We start from the raw sequence: 17970 nt of genomic DNA on the forward strand, positions 1-17970 counted from the left end.
AAACTACTATTCAGCAATCCAAACCCATAAATAATGACACAAATCTTGCCCAGATAAGACTTCACAAAGAAAATTATACAAGTGGAAATTGAAGAATATATTTGTACTCTACAGCTTTAAATGTAATCACAGTACAGCAGTAAGAAATGCATCAAGGCAGGTTGTGGAAGACAATGAAAAAACTCCCAACAACCCAAAATCAAAAGAAATTTACTTATCTTAGTCTGTCCTGAAAATCTTAAGGAACAGAAAGTTGACATTCAAAAACTGCATTAAAATGAAGTATTATCTTTTTAACACTGTCTCATGTAGTTATAGACAACATCAACACATTTTTTCTAAATAAACATATTAGGCATTGGAATGACCATCAGTCACTCAACAGAAAAATACCTTCCAATTGCTTTGTATTCACATGAACTTGTAAAGCACTGTGCATCTCAGAGCTGTTCCTGAAAACAATCTCATGGATAATCCCCCACTCAGCCAAAATAGCTTGGAGTTTCAAAATAAAAGCAATGTTATGCAAAATGCCTGCAAGCATTTTTACATCTGACAAGTCAGTCCCAAAAATGAAATTACCACCATTCCTCCAACTGAGATTCTGCCATTCTTCTTCTAATTCTAAATCTTTTCTACACTACAAACCACAAGAGAGGAAAAAAGGCTTTCTTTTTTCTCCAGAATTCATTTCTTTAAACTGTGAGCTCTCTTCAGAACACTGCTGGTATGATTTTAGCAGGGTTTTTCTTCAGCATTTTCTGTTCCTTGCATAAATATACAAGTTCCCAAGACTGCTATCAAAGTAACTTTGGTGACTCTTTTCTGCACCTCCCTGTGGCTCCATGTTTTTACATAAACTAGAGCTTTAAAAACTAAAGTCAAACTTGCAAAGTGCCTAAAAGCTTTTTCTGGATCAAAAAAGGTTTGCAAATTGAGTTGCAAAACACACATTTTATAAATTACCAGAAATGCCACCAAAGTTCCAACAATGCCAAAAACACTCCAGTATAAAAAACAAAAACAACACCTCCCTGTCCCCATCAGTTTTTGATTAGATGTCATTTCTAAGAGATTTATATTGAGAAAAGAGATTATGAAATCATTTCACTCCTTCCTATACAGGAACTGCTCAGATTCAGGATTTTCTATTTCCATTATGCATATCTTGCACATTCAGATGTTACTATTCTAAGTACCACAGAATAAAAACTGTTAAAATCACTGGTCTATTCAGAAAGTGAGCTTTTTTATCTTGCTATGCTATGCAATTCATTCTGAGTTATCTCAGAAAGTTCTGTTAATTATTTACTATTCACTTTTTCCACCAATTAATTGAAGGAGTAAGACTTGAACTGAGTGCTGTTGAAAAATCTGTTCCATTCATCTATCCAGTTCTCTAACACCAGACTGAAAACTCTCCTGTGACAGATAGATGTTGAAAAATTGAAAAGACTCCTTACTCTAATTCTTCACCCAGCAAGACAAATGAAATCTGAGAAAAACGTATGAATATTAAATTCAAATTTTACTGGATATGTAAGATTGATAGAGAGAAGATCTCTTCTTCAACTATAAGAATAAGGCAGTAAAAATAAGTAAGAGCTCCATAACTGTCATAAATTTTAACAGAAGTATTTTCTACTGAATGGCTGTTAGAACAAAGAGAATGGATGCAAGCATGGAAACAGCACAGGCTCTTTGGGATCTGGTGAAAAATATGTTAGAGCTTTGATTAAAAAAAATTACACAAACCTAGAAAAATAAAACTAATGCTACACAGCTAAGGTATTTTATCACACAATAGTCCTCTCATGGTTTAATACTTTATGTTCTGACACAAAAGGCAGAAAAACTTTTTCTTTCATGACAGAACAGTTTGAGGACATCACCACTGTTATCCTTGTACAGTTCTCAGAGGAGAATGGGGCCAGGGAGAGCCAGAATGCTAAAATTATGGTAATGCCATCATTATAATAATTCCTTATCATCCATGAATAGAAAGTATTTATTTCTAAAGAATTTATTATAAAATAACATAAGAGAAAAAAGCAATTCTGTTACATTTATTCAATTAAGCACCACATTCCAACTCATCTTGAGCTGTTTTAAAAATGCAGAGTAGTTTCTCCTTATTAGGGTATGTGCTTTCTTATCAGTGCTGTGCCTGTATCCAAGTGAGGTATGGCTTGCAAATGGGAGATCCTTGTGCTACAAACGTTCACTACTAGTGACCCACAGCTCTGAGTGCACAAACATTCCCCAGGAGATGATGCCTCAGTCACTGTTCAGCTCCTCAATCTGCCTCTGCTGTGCCTGTGTTAAGAACTCACAGTGCTGGCTGTACACAGGCACATCTTCTAACACAGAACACTGCTGACCATTACTGGTGAGTCAATCTGATGCACAGAAATGACTTTGTTTGGCACCAGGCATGAGCAGTGTCTGTTTGAAGGGATTCCATTCCCAGGACTACCCACACTTTCAGCCTCTCTATCTGGGACTGCATGCTTTCTTCCAGTCTGGGAAATAAAAGCCTGGGAATCAAAGTTACATTTTGTGGCTGGCACCACTGACATTTTCTAAATAGACCAAAGTCTGAAAATATTATTCCTGTCTACTAATTTTATCTTTGAAGAAATAAAAAGAACCAAGGAAGAAGTCTGTTGGTATAATCATCCTCTGCAAATTCAAGGAGCAAAAGAGGCTACACAACACACCCTGCAGCTCACAGATAGGCACATGCACAGTGAAAGCACATCTCACCTGCTCTTCAGTCAGTGGAAGTTCAGCAAATTAAATGCAAATGTGACAGAAGAATAGAGAATCAGTGTTTGTCAGTGAGACACAAACAGCAAAGCTCCAAAGGAATGCTTTATCAGTGAAGCCTGGACTTTTTGGATGACTAAAAATCAATTTTCTTCCTTTTTTTTTTTGCTACCTGGCACTCTTTCACATAGCGTTGCATCACACAAATGGTATGACCCTTTATGAAACAAAATGCTTCTGGAATTTTCCTCCTTAGTTAACATACCTTCCCTCTCATTAAGGGAAATCCTTGGATTTAGATACCAAGGGGGTTTCATACCGTGGAGATAATAGGGAGCATAAAATTATGACTGTAATGAAGTACTTTTTTATTTCTTTCCCAGTTTTCTAACTTAGGCCTTTTAACTGTAATGGCAGTTAATTAAATATTTCAAAAAATCCCAAGCAGAAGAGATAGTTTTTGCAAACATGAAAGAGATACATCATTGTAACTACAGAAGGAGCTAAGTCGGTTATGTGTTTTACTCATTCCTAATGAAGCACAGCAAGCACACACACTTGAGGGTACCTCAGCACCACAGTCTCCCTCTACTTCCAACACCTGCATTCCATATTCAAAAGCACTTCCAGCCTCAAATGGTAACAGCTAAAAAATGTGTCTCTTGACCCCAGCAAGCCTGGCAAAGCCTCTCTAAGACTTGCTAAGAAGTGTATTTTCAGCAGTTCTGCATCTGAAATTAAGAACTAATATGCCAAGTATTCTTTAGAAATCTGATTTTTAGTTTAAGCTTCCTTATTGTGAACATATATTTAATTAATAGAATCAGACTATAGACTGGGGAACAAAGAGAATGAGATCCATCACTCCATGTACAAATACAATACTTTTTTTACAGAAGGCAGCTTCCAGTCATGGACTTCAAAACAATTCCAAGTTTGACACCAGCTAGGATGGCAACTCAGCTAATACAACTGCTTCTTTTTTACTGCAGAAAGTAATCACTGTCACTATGCATTTTGTCAAGACATGGAGAAGTACAACTTGGAAAAATAGTCTGTCAAACTAAATTGAGTTAGATTACTGTTGAATATTCAGTCACTACTCCCATTATATCCTTACATCAAGACTTCAGCCTCTGTATGTCACAGGCATGTTTGTACCAAAATATTGACATAAGTACCTCATTTCTTAAGTTGTTTATGTAATGAACATGCAAAATACTAATTAATTTTGTTACTATTACTATTCAGCAATACTCATAAACTCAAAATAAGACTGGGTAAGGTCTTGCTTCAGTGCAATCCTGACCTGTAACTTCCTAATTTCTTATTTCTCTAAAGACTTTTTCACCTAAAACAGTTCTTACACAGGAATAAAACCTTCACTTTACTTCACCTCTCTCTTTAATGAAGTTAAGTTTTCTTTGAAATTCCAAGAATCAAAAATAAAAAAATAATGGCTATTTACAAGTAATTTAGGATCCAGTTTGAAATTCCAGGAATCTAAAATAAAAAATAATGGCTAAATCCTACAAGTAATTTAGGATGCAGTTCAACAAGAAAATAAAGACAATGCAGTTTTGTGTCAGTGATGTCTCTTACCATGATTTTCTGTGGAACTAAACTTGTATAATGGCAAAGCCAAATGGGAAATCTTTGAGCTTGTACTTTGCACAGGAAACTGCTAAAGAGATGAGCAGGCCTTTTGCATTCAAAGTAAATCCACATTGCTACATCATGAAGTCATATCACATACATAACATATCTTTGGAAGAATTCTAGCTTTGCTTTGTCCAGGGAAATGATTCCAAATTAAAGTCGGATGATAGCAAAAGCAGCTCTTTTATTTTCAGCTATTACCCAGGAAAATTCCTTCCACAGGACAGTGACAGCCACAGCCTCAATGACAGAATGAGACCAGATTAGAAGGAAAAATGGTGAGATGTAGAAGAAAACATCCCTTCAAGATACAGACAGTTCAGACATAAACACTTCAGGTATGATCTGAGCTCAAGCAGGAAATGCTAATTGCTTACTGCTTAAGTGATTTTTATTTTTTTTTTAACATTATGAAAGAATCACCATGAGTAACACAGGGGAAAAAAAAGTGCTTGCTCTGGAATGCAGTGGTACCAAACAACCCTCTAGCAGAAACACAGAGAAGGATGAAAAATGTCCCACATACTTTTGCCTTTTAAGGGCTATAAAAATTGCACCAGTATGATAAGGTACTGTACTTTCATTTAAATCCTGTCTACATAATACTTTAAATGATGTAAAAAATTCCAATAAATTTACTGAAAGCATGGTCAATACTTGGGGAGTTTCTATAAATAGATTCCAATCATAAAGTTTAAAACCAGGTTTTGGAATGTGAAACACATGGATGTCACCAAGCACAGGTCATTGTCCTGCTCCTTCCAGCAAGAATGCAGCTATCAAGAACATTTCATGCTCAAATCAACTGTGCATTAAAGTATCACTTGCTTTCAACACCCACTAAATAAAAATAGAAGGGCACAACAGAGAAAGCTAAAAAAGCACACAGTAATTTTGTAATGTATTTTTAAGCTGCTGTCCCTCCCCTTCTACTTCCCACACAATCTATATCAATGCAAATTTCAGCACCAACCTCAGCAAAGCCAGAATTTAATCCATGAAGTTCATTCAAGAATTTTAACAGGAGGGTAAAACACAAGCTCAGTGGCCACAACTAAAGAAATAAAAAAGATGACAAGGAAGAATACACTGTGAATCCTACCATCTGTTTTGTCTCCATTAACTCCCCTGCCTCAAAGGGAGAGATTTGTGCCAAATTTGGTTTAAATGGCGTTTCACACTCGCTTCATCTCTGTCTCAGATTTCAGCATCTGTACAGAACACGGCAACAAAAGCCTACTTAGGAAAATACTATGTGGCTACTTAAAAGAATGCTACATAGCATCAGTTCTGAATATTAACTTATCCACCTCCTCAAAGTTTCTCTCAGTATTTTCCATTTCTCAACCACCTACATATTAAGGTTTTAAAAAAAATATATTTTTTTCAGTTGGTCAGTACATACTCTAAACTGTATGTAGGAGTAAACTCAAGAACTGTCAGTGATAGAGGAAAAACCTTTCCCCTTGGAGACTTTGAAAAAGGTCAGCATAAGCTGTTTAATACTATCTAGTTTTGTACATAACTTGCTTAAACATTTCAACTTCCTTTTTCTCCTTTCCATGTTCTGGATAGCACAGCTTTGGACACTGAAAGGAAACTCCCAGAAGTATCACTTGTTTAAAAACTATACAAGCCATATTTAAATAAACAACTATAAATCTATCTTCTGAAACTGTAGTTTAAGATGCATAGAACTAAGGAATATGGGAAGGTATGTTATTTCCCACATGACACAGCAGTTAACACAAAAATCAAACTTTTAAAATTTTTAATAATGAACCTACATTTGTTGAAGTGCATGTTAACTCCTACAACTTGCACAGAAAGATATAAGCATATGTAAAAAAAAAGGACACTGCTGTGTGGGTGGAAACGAGCAATTTTTGAAACTCTCATAAATTACTTCATCCATCCAAGTGCCTGAACAGACCCTGGCAGACCAGTTTTCATGTTCTGACAGCAGGGTATAAGCTTGTAGGACAGCACTGAGAGAGGCACAAATGCACTCTATGCTATACTGCAGGGCAGCAGAAGATCCCACAATGCTCAAGCAAGCTGCAACTCAACTTTGCAATTTGCAACTCAACAATGCAACCCTGGCAAACCCTGCTGCATTTCTGACAAACTACTTTGATGTCTGGTAACAAACTTTAATAAGTCACTGCAGCTTATGACAGTAAAAAAGCTTGCTAGACAGGCACTGCAGCCCTGGTTCCTCATACTCTGAGACAGATTCCTGTTAACATTCCATTCAATATAACTCTGCATTTTTACAACTCTCTCCAGCTGTCGTTTTCTAAAGAATTTTAGAATTTACTGCTATTACAGTAATGTATATTTTCCCCCATTTTATCTATTAGGCTTATTATCCTGTAAAAAAATTAATTGATTTAATATCTGCTTAACTGACAGCTTATATTATATTTTGTGGCAATCTAAATAGCAAGCTGACTAGTAGGTTCTAATTGAATATGAAAAAAACTGCATAGGTCTGAATAAAGTGCATTCAGATCTGATTTCTATGCAAATGCTCATTAAAATTCAGCAGTGTTGAACAGTACAGATGACTAATCCTCTACAGGTGACTAACTCAGTAAATACTATGTTCATGTTGATAACAATTATCATATCAATTAACATTTAACAAGCAGAGCTCTCAAAACTAAAAAAAATATCATCATATATTTAACTACTGACAGAAGCAGAAGACAGCATCATGAAAAATTAAAAGTAAAATTATAGGATACTTTGAATAGTTCTGTTAACCAGCTCAAGTTTCTGAAGCACTGATCAGTTATTAGTCCCCTCTGCTGATCTGTGAAACAGCTCTGCAATAACATCCCACAGGGATCAGCTTTCTGGTTCAAGATCTCTTGAAAATGACACCATCCAGCCACACAAGTCTCCTGGTTCACAAAAGGAAAATCAGATTGTACAAAATTCAGTAAAACTCATGCCTGCATTAGCAGCAGCCCACATGTAGTGAGATTCTCTTTCAGGTGCTTCTCCTTGCCCTTCCAAGTAGGATTCCATATGCTTAACACAGACTGTAAGGGTGCTGACCAGACCTTTGAAAAAAAGTGCTTTTTTTTGTACAAGACATGTTAATGGAAGTGTTAAATCTGGAAACACATCCCAGTTGCTCAAGTACCCAAGGCTGCAGGTTGTACTTTGTCTACACTGATAATGTATTTGTATCAGAAGATTCTACCCTATGAGCATTTCTGAAGCAGCTTCATGAACCTGTTGGACCAAGACCAGAGGAGGCCACAAGGATGATTTGAGAGCTGGAGCAGCACCTCTGCCATGGAGACAGGCTGAAAGAGTTGAGTTGTTCAGAAAAGACTTGGAGAAGACTCTGAAGAGACCTTAGAGCACCTTCCAGTACATAAAGGGGCCAAACAAGAACTGCAGAGGGACTTTTGATAAGGGCATGCAGTGATAGGACAAGGGGAAATGGCTTCAACCTGACAAAGGGCAGATTTACATTAGAAATTAGGAAGAAATTCTTGACTGGGAGGATGGTGAGGAATTGGCACTGGTTGCCCAGGAAAGCTGTGGATGCCCCATCCCTGGAATTGTTCAAGATCAGGCTGGATGAGACTTTGAGCAACCTGGTCTAATGGAAGATGTCCCTGCTGATGGCAGAAGGGCGGGAAAAATGGTCTTTAAAGTCCCCTCTAACCCAAACCATTCTGTGATTCTAGGTTCCCTCACACTTCAGTGTATTTTCCTCCCCCATATCTGACACAAGATTTTAACAAATGCTTCCACGTCAGCAAAATGTTACTAAACCTGAAAAGCACCTCTAATATCAAGATATTAGAGATAAATCATGCTCCTTCCCCACCCCATTCTTCTGCAGATAAAAGAAATTCCAATACTGGAAGTCAATTTTTCATGTCTGAAATACCCACCTAAGGGTTTTATGCCACATCAAAGCATTGTTCTGTCATTGTTCATAAACTGGCATCTGCAACTTCTAAATTAGACTGAAATACAAACATGAGAAAACTGTGCTTCAACTCCCAGTCAGTAACACTGAAAACATGGCAGCTATGAGATGCCAGGCTCAGGTGTGTGTTAAGTGAATTGGGAAAGAAAGCTACTTAAGTCCTCAGAAGTTGATTCTTGCATCCTATTATACAAAGATTTATTTTACCTCCTGATGCTTGCATGGTTTGTGCTAAGGTATTCCTCTCCTGTCTGACTGACTCTATAGTGATCTTGAGCCTAATGATTTTATAAACAGGAATAAACAGAGGTCCTCAATAAAATTATTTTTACTTCCTAAACTCAAATATTTACAAGTGGTCGGACATGTCTGTGTAGTCAAGGAAAGGAACTTTCAGACAATACTCACTTCCTGTAAAATGTACCTGCTTCTGAAGTGATCCTGGCTTAAGGCACTGGCCTAACACAAGTATCATTATTTCCTTCTGTGTTTGGATCCAGTAACTACATAACTTGACACAAAAGAATTTTTCTTGCATCAAGTAACATTTCAGGATCCAAAGCAGAATTGCAGTTACCATTTGCAATAGAAACTATTGTGTTTTAGACTGAGTTTTACAGTAAATCTTTACTTCTTCTGTCTCAAATTAATACCAAAACAGGAAAACATTTAGTAAACAGTCACAAGTGTAAATATGAGATGTTAAAGCTCAACTGATACAGTACTTGAACTTCCAAAGGTCACATCCCATGGAGAGCTGATGGGCTGCTCTTCTCCTTTTGCTCCACCTTCCTTATCAACACCTTGTACCCCAATGCCTGCTACAGTGGTCACCACCTGCAACTCCAGGTCAATCTGTGGGAAGCAAATTGACACATTAAATGAATGTATGAAATTAACTTGACCAAAGTTACAGATAACTTGAGATACATGTCAAAACCAGAGAAATCCTAACAAATATCAGGCATTTGTTTGGGTTTTTTCAGGGAAATAATTAATTTCACCACAATGCTTGCTGATGGATAGGGAGTATGGAGGTAGGGAAGCAGCAGGCAGGATGAAAAACATGTACATGGAATTCTATTCCATGTGCAACAAAAATTAACACTGCTCTGTCAGCATTTGCTTGACAGCTGTAGAAGAAATCATCACAAATTTCTGGATAAATACTTAGATAAACAATGGATATGGTTTTTAAATTTTAAGTTCATATAGGAATAGGACATAACTCACATACTGTAACAGTATTACCCATTTCCATATAAAATAATCTGTACAAAGGCATCTGAGATGCATTAAGGGTGCACCTCCTCTGATCACAAATGGGATATTGGTGAGGAACCAAGGCCAAGATCTTTTGAGATGCACACAACACTTTAAATAATAAGGCAATATTATATGGCATCACCAAATTTACCTTCTGATTATCCTGAATTTGATCTAACCTAATGTAAGATCCAATTCCTACATGCTAAAACTTTGCAAGTGTTTCATCAGAAAGAAAACACTTGCAGCCAGTTCTGGGCACTTACCTGCATTGGAGAGCCAAGGGAAGTTTGGATATTCACTGCACCATAGCACTACAATAACTGTAGATAAGAATCTGATACTACTGGAAGTGAAACAAAACCAGTTTTTGCTTCCAGTACTAAGAATAGATGTTTCTCAAAACAGGAAAGTAAGAGTGACTAGGAAAAAAAAAACAAACTAAAAGTAAAACCCTGTTATGCTCTAAGGAATAAACCACCTCATCTGCATTTGAAAGGAAGCACAAAAATATATGTAGCCCTTAAAAAACCCTGCACAACAGCATTTCTTTATAAGATAGTGAACCAAATTTCCTTTCTGATGTTATTTGGAGAGTAATTCATATGGTGTAAATTTTCATCTGTGTAGCAGAATACAGTATAAGAGATTAAACTTTGAATTTCCTTATGGAAAATTTACCTTTCTAATTAGGTGATTTTCTGTATCAGCTACATAAATAACATTGTTTTTTATAGCAATTCCTTGTGGGGAGTTGAAAGCTGCCTCTGAAAATCCTCCATCTCTCCTTCCACTGTTTGGACCTATAAATAAAACACAGCAAACTCAAAAGTAATTTTTGAAAAAAGTCACTTTAAAAATAAAGTGCACACATTTAAACCTCTAGGAGAATTACATATTCCAGGAGCTGCTTTCACAGCAGCAACTTATACATTTTATATTATTACTATTTGGTGTAGTCTCATTTTAGTCACTGTGCTATGTAATCAAAACAGCCTGGTGGTGCTATTAAGCTCTGAACTCATTCTGCACAAGTCCTCTGCTTTTTTAAGCTCATATTTTAAAGAGAAGTCTTAATAGGGTTCTAAATTGTTCTAGAGGAGTCCTAAAAGGGCTCTAAATTGCACTAAAAAGCAAAGCAACAATGGAAGACAGAAATAAAAAAAAAAAAGGTTTTTTTTTTTTTATTCTTGACTACATCAAAGCAAGCCAACAGGAAAAAAAATTCCAAAGCTCAACTCCATATCATTGGTTTAGATTTTGGTGTAATCAGAAATGAAACTAGTATTTGATTAGCAACATTTTCTCATTAAGTAAACTAATTAGGGAAAAGATGCTATGGAATTAATTACACAAAAGAACACTAAGAATGATGGAGTGGCATTCTTCTGCACACAACAGCCAGGAAATAGAAAGGAACAGAGCCTGAAGGTAAGCACTGTACTTCAGGAGGCAGCAGTTAAAGTGCATTAGCAGGATGTGTCAGCAGAAGACATTTAGGTATGAGCTATGTGTGTACCATGATTTATGATGCAAATAACGATTTCAACCTTTGTGCATGCCCACATTTATTACTGCTTTATCAACTTCATTACATTATTTTCTGCCCACTGAATCATTTAACTGAGTCACTGAAACACACAAACTTTTACAACCTCCTGTCAGAAATCAATTCAGACCTTATCAGACACACAGGACTGAAGCACTGCTGTGTCAGATTCCTGTCAGATTCCAGCAGCTCCCCTTTAAGTGTGAGGGTGCACATTCCCAGGGAAGGGAACAGCACACAATGCCACAGGAAGGAAGGTACCAGTTTGGAGCTTAGGACACTCCTGAATTCCTGTTTAATGACTGCCCCAGAACACTAAAGGGTAGCTTGTAGGCAGAGACTTATTCTCACATATCAAGCAGAAATTCTCTCATATTTGTTGTAAGAAATTCTATTTGCACATCCTACAGGAGAAAGGTATTTAGACTAATGCCTTAATGATAAATCAGTTTAACTTGGATAAATAGCCTGTCTAGACAATGCAGTGTTACTTCAAATAGCAACAGAATTTTTCCTCCTTTCTTTAAACAGAAGAGTATTTTATGGGATTTGTAGGATCCTGCCCTGGGGCAGGCATTAGTCAATTCCAGACTAAGTAATACAGGACACATCAGCACACAGGTCCTGATCCTGAGACATAAACAAACCATTGTTTTCAATAATCTGAGGATTCAGCTGCTTCCTAAATCTGTCTATTTTGGTTGTCCTAACAGTTACATCCTTGCTGCACTAAGATGTAACTGACCATTTTAATAGGTTTAAAAAAGGAACAATTTCATTTGTGAAACAGTAAAGCATACAAAGTGTGTGCAGATTGTCTTCATTTGCATTGTAAAGAACATTGTTACTTCACAAAAGCAACTATGGATGTTAGTTTTCTAGAGCTGAGGTGTAATTTATAAAATCTGTAACAAATGTAACTAAATTTAAAATATTTTCACTGTTTTCATAACTTATTTATACATTATCATCTCAGATTTGACGAGATGGTCTTTTTATATGTACTAAGGCAACTGCATTCTTAGGTGCCTGTGCACTTCTGGAATGCCACTGTTCTCAGTAATTCTCCTCTGCTTTTGAAACCAGAGGACATCCTAAACAGGAATGTTCTTCCATTGAAAAAACTCAATAACCAAACAAAAAACACACATGAAAAACCTCTTTTCACACCACCACCACAACTCAAAATTAACTTCTATTGGAAAGGGAGGCATTACAATCTGTGGTCTTTTTCCAACCTTGCTGCTTGATGCAGATGTATATCCTGCACACCTAAAACCATCTGCAACTCCTTCACAGGAATACAAAGTGCATTTCTGTAATTCATATTGGACATCACATGAAAACATGAACTTTAGTCAATGAAGCAATGAAAAACAATTAGGCATCTCTGACAACTGCATTATCAGTCTCCCACTGATGGTCTTACACCACATCCCCCCAACCGGAGTCAAAGTGATTTTAGTACAAAACAAAATTCTGGCAATGCTTACAAACTGCCAGGTCCTGTAGGAAAAGAATCAGCAAACAGCCTCTACTCCTAAACTGAAATTGCTACAATAAACTTACAGATATGTCCTTACCTCCAATAGTGTGCAGAATTTGTCCATTTTTCCGAGTAACCAAAATCCTGTGGTGCCCAGTGTCTGCTATGACCAACCTTCCTCCTGAATCATCTACAGTCACTTTGCCAGGAAACAGCAGAGGAGAAGGTGGAAGGGAGTCTCTGTACAGCTTTATTCCAATGCTGTTATCTTTGATTTGTCCTCTTTCCTTGTAGAATTTCAGTGTTATAGAAGTAAATAAGAACAATTTCTCTCTGTGTCCTTCTCCAACAAGAGAGAACAGCATATTCCCACGAGGCCCAAGAATGACCAGGGTTGGCCAGCAGGACACTTCCAGCTCGTGCCACAGTGTTGCATCTGCATCATTTACTACAGGGTGGACAATATTGTACCTCAGAACAGCACTTTTAATGTTATCCAGAACTTTTTCATTTGGGAATTTTGCTGAATGGACACCAACAATAACAAGACCATCTGCAGAGAAAAATGAAGTTGTGCCACTGAAATGTATTTAAATATATATAATAATTTAAAAAAAAAGGAAAAAGGAAAAATGAACTACAGTTATGTCATAATCTGACTGCTTCCCAGAAGGAGAGAGGATTTGAACAAACAGAACGCAATTACATTATAGGAATATAGATAGTTATGTACAGAAAATACTGAAATTCAGAAATAACTATTAGGTAAAATTACCAAATTTTAGGACCATTATTTCCCCAGCTGGCTGATATGAATTGTTTTCAGTTCCTGACCCTCTATATACTAAGCTAGAAAATACTTTCAAAATAATTGTGGGTAGGTTGTAGCTGTTCAACTGATACTGAGGGTTTTTTTTAAGATACTTAGGACACCTCTTTGTCTTCTAATTCCTGTATACAACAGGAATGTTTTAGAAAATTCTTCTTCACAGTTAACTAGAAGCCACAAAAATAACACCAAATCTTGGAATTCCAGAATTACCTGGACATATCTGCTTCTGGACAAATAGTTAAAGATATAATGAATAGGCCTCCAAAATCAATACAGTATTCAGTGTTTCAAATAAAAATGGCAGCACTGACAACTATGACAAAATGACAAACAACACTCATGACAAACAAGGTAGGCTTAATATAACAATTTCACAATGAAAAATTAAAAATTCACTATAACTGATACAGTCTTATCAACTCTATTGGAACAGAATGTTGCAGTATCAGACAGCTAAAGTTGTGCAATCTGCTGAAATCTAAAAAGCAGGTCAAATATTTTAACTGCGAAGGGATCAGCACCAGTGCTTGTATCTGTCCTTCAAAAACATCATTTAAGCTAGAAAGAAAATTCTATAGTCAACACCTGAGCAGCACAAGTAAGGTACAACATCCTCTCATGAGGAACACTGCTGTGGAAATGATGGATGCAATGCTCAGAAATAACAATATACACTCCATTTAAAACACTTTCTTTGAAGGATTATAGCAGAGCACAACACTGGATTTATGCCAAGCTATTTCTGAATATTAAAAAGTACTTCCTCTTATAGAAGTAATTTCTGGACTGCTGATAACATGAACTGAATATGCACTGGGGTTTAAAATAACTTTCTGAATGCCACTTGAAATACAGAAATAGCACCAGTGAAGATAGCAGTGAGAGCATATCAGATAAAGACGCTGAGAGACATTCAATCCTATGGAAAGCAGTCTTCACTCTGAAACAGATCTCCTGAACTTCCAGACAATAGAGCCATGGCACATGTGCTATAACATTTATAATGATTTAAGATCACGCTGACATTACAGCCTCCTGTGCCTAAACTTCCCTCTGGTGATCACCCAGCTGAAGTTTCAACATACTCCATGTAAGGGCATTTGAACAAATCAGAAACACCAATGGAGAATCAAACATTTTAATGCTCTTTATTACATATATATTGTATTTAATACAATATTTCGGAACTGAAGGTAACTCTGTTCTTCATCTCCCTGTTCAGCCAATTAAAATATCCCAGATAAGTGAGCAGCTGACACACTCTGTGTAAGACTCCAGCTTATCTCTGACAAGCCATCATGACAAGACACTGCATTCCAAACAGAAATTACCCTTCATTTTTGTTCAGTCAGAGTGAGAGACTGATCTCATTTCAGATGTGACTTTAAAGATCATAATTCCCTCTCTAGAATAAAGGGCTATTAATGGCATACAACATGATGCCAATACCAAAAAAATTCTACATTAAGCTTACAAGTTTTGTTATTCCAGTTCCAATGGAAAAAAAAAAGTGTTATACATCCTACTCCACCACCTGTCTATATCCACTCTACCACCTTCACTATATTCTTCTCAGAGCTGGTTTCTCAGTGAAGGAAAGAAAGTTACCTTTCTTTGAGCCTGTATTTCACATTCTTGAGTAGCTTTTTGAGAGTCACCTTATTTATAGAGGCATCAGATTTGGGCTTTAAGCACATATCCTGTTTGCCTAACTACACAGACACTTTATTTAACCCATTTAAAAATGTGATGGAAGTACACACAGTCACCTTTTTTAGGCTACTTAAAAGATTAGAAGACATTTTTAGACACCCCTGAAATACAGCCAGCAGTTCAGCAACCAGCAACAAAGTGACTCAGCTCCTCAGCCTGCAACAGTGCCAGGAAATTCTGTTCTGAGCCAGCCAAAGCACTTTTACCTTTATCAGAGTACTGGTGCTCTAAGGCATGGAGGTCAGGCAGCAGGTGCAAGCAATTGATGCAGCAGTAAGTGAAGAAATCCAACACCACAACTTTTCCACAAAGGTCTTTGTGGAGAGAAATAGGACCTTCAGTGTTTAACCATTGCAGATCTGGAATTCAGAGAACAGTGACAGACAGTTAGGGGAAGGGTAGGGAAAGGCACCAACACCACACAATGTTCCTGGTACTTTTAACCTAAACACAAAATTAAAAACAAAAAAGAAAGAAAAAAAAGAGTGTGATATCCCTCATCCTTATGTTCCGCAATTCTTCATAATTAGTAAATGAAAATATTATCAATAAGATTCACTGTCACATGAAAATGTAGTTTGTATTTTTATATTGGCACTTTTTAATTGAAAGAACATGTAAGCCCAGAACAAATTTCACACATTTTAAAACATGATCTACATTATCCAACCCCCAACAATGCCATTTGGATAACAATCAATTATTTAAAACTCACAAAAAAGCTACTAACAGTTCAAAAGTGTTAAACTCTTAATGATTTTTTCCAGCAGTTCTGTAAAGAACTGATTTTAGAGATTGGAATATTCTTGTGCTTATAATTTTGATCTTGATTTTCAAAGGTATCAATTAATTCTGTCACATGGGAAGAAATACAACTTTTTCAGATTCACGCAACAGTACTCCTGGTCATTTATTTTAAACACTTGACATGAGACATGAAAACATTCTTTCCTCCTCTGATCCCATTACAGGTATCAAGATAAGGAATAAATATCTAGAATGTGGTCTGCCAGTACTATCTCTTAGCTTTTCTGAAAATTATAAAAGGAAAAGACAGTTATGATAAAATGCAAAGCTAACTGGTTTTTGAACTTTCACTTTGACAGCTTCAGAAAATAAACTCTTACAGCTCCAGAAGCTATTCCTACTCAAGTCAGCAGGAGGCTTGTTTTGTGTTTCACTAAGAGGAGGACTGTTCTCTCTCTATATATATTTATAAACATAAATGGATGCACACACGATTAGCTTTGGTGAGAATCATGAGAATAATTCAAGTATATGCATTACTCCCACAGTGTGGAAGCTTTGCTGTTCACTTTTCAAAAGAAAAGGGTAGTTTATATATTTTACATAATTTCTCCCCTTTTCACTAGAATTAAAATACCTTTTATAGATATGGGGTACTTATTTGAGCTGTTTTTAGAGGAGAAAATAAGCCTTGACAGAACACTGAAACAATAGTAATGGCAAAAGCTAAAATTCACTTTAGAGCCCCAAATCTAGACAGAGAGAACATTCCTTTTTGCTCCACAGGTTAAAATCTGTAATTCATTCCCATGATCTGTGTGACTTTAACCCTGAAGCTCACCTCCTGAGCTGTCTTGCAGTGTGATGTGAGCTCCCACAGCTGCAGGGAGCCTCTCAAAGGTTACAAACACCCTGAGCAGGACCTGCAAGATCTTACATTTGGATTTCCTCCTTGCCACAGGGAGAGACAGAAATGTGAGAGGGGCAAACCACCGAAGAATGACATCTCCAGCACAGTTTGTATTACCCGGGGCATGAAAATTGGCAAGCGCTAAGGCTAAGTCATGGAGCAGAGAGAGAGCTGGGGAACATCCTCAGGGATGCTCCGGGAAACCAAGCGAGGTCACAGAACGCAGGGAGAGTTAGCAAGGCTCTCACTGTGACCACAGGCGACAGATAGAAATTCACAGCACAGATGGAAACAGATTTAGAAGAGCGCCTTTACAAAACGTGTTTTTTCCAGCCAGTACCACGAAGAGAATGTTTAAAGGGGCTCTTTTGCCTTGCCCTTCGCTCCTGGCGCTCCCAGGAGTGCCCTCTCCTGTATTTCAGGTGTCATTTAACCAGCGGCTCCCGGGGCTGGCCCTGCCCGCCCTCGCAGGCAGCGGCAGCTCCAGGCAAAGCCCTCACGGGGAGAGCCCCCCGGCCCCGCCCGGGCCGCGCCACCCACCTCCGCCGAGCTCGGGCACCGTCAGGTCCCGCTCGCGGCTGTCCATTTTCTTCAGGTACTGGTAGACCAGGTTCTCCTTCTCCTGGGCGGTGTCGGCGTCGAGCAGCGCGTACTCGAGCTGTGTCTGGGCGGGCAGGAGCCCCGCCAGCCCGCCCGCCGCCATCGCCGCACCCGGGCGCTGTTTACCGGCCTGGCGCTTCACCGCCGCACATTCGGCACCGCCCGCGGCGCCGGCGCGGAAAACCGCGACTCAAGAAGAAAATAAAGCACAAAGTACAGACACGTAATAACTCGTCTGTCTTAAAGCCGGAACTCCTCACGTATTCCGTGTTTTTACGTATCCTTGGTTTCCACAGCAGCACATTCCCAGAGGGAGCCCGCGGTGGAGATTCCCGCGCAGCAGATTCAACACAGCCAGTGTTTCCCGCCCGGCTGCTTTATCGTTTTTAAGACGTAAAAATTGAGCAGCGCCGGAAAAAGTCGAAATCGGGCTCTGGTAATTTAAACGGTGGGATGTGAGGCTTTCTGCGGGGCATATATG

At 37.9% G+C, this 17970-nt stretch overlaps 1 protein-coding gene across 1 annotated transcript in view; it reads right to left on the minus strand.

The window, feature by feature from the left end:
• The window catches only part of NHLRC2 (NHL repeat containing 2), a 30885-nt gene extending 13151 nt beyond the window's left edge, over positions 1 to 17734 (minus strand). Inside the window, exons 1-5 of the mRNA XM_059476759.1 lie at positions 17430 to 17734; positions 15439 to 15591; positions 12785 to 13240; positions 10334 to 10455; positions 9112 to 9241 (exon numbers count right to left, since the gene is read on the minus strand). Coding sequence (XP_059332742.1) covers positions 9112 to 9241; positions 10334 to 10455; positions 12785 to 13240; positions 15439 to 15591; positions 17430 to 17592 — 1024 coding nt within the window. The 5' untranslated portion in view covers positions 17593 to 17734. The remainder of the gene's footprint in view (positions 1 to 9111; positions 9242 to 10333; positions 10456 to 12784; positions 13241 to 15438; positions 15592 to 17429) is intronic.
• Positions 17735 to 17970: the final 236 nt, after the last annotated feature.

The sequence above is a fragment of the Ammospiza nelsoni genome, chromosome 8, assembly GCF_027579445.1.
Source record: "Ammospiza nelsoni isolate bAmmNel1 chromosome 8, bAmmNel1.pri, whole genome shotgun sequence".
In the NCBI taxonomy this organism is placed as follows: Eukaryota; Metazoa; Chordata; class Aves; order Passeriformes; family Passerellidae; genus Ammospiza; species Ammospiza nelsoni.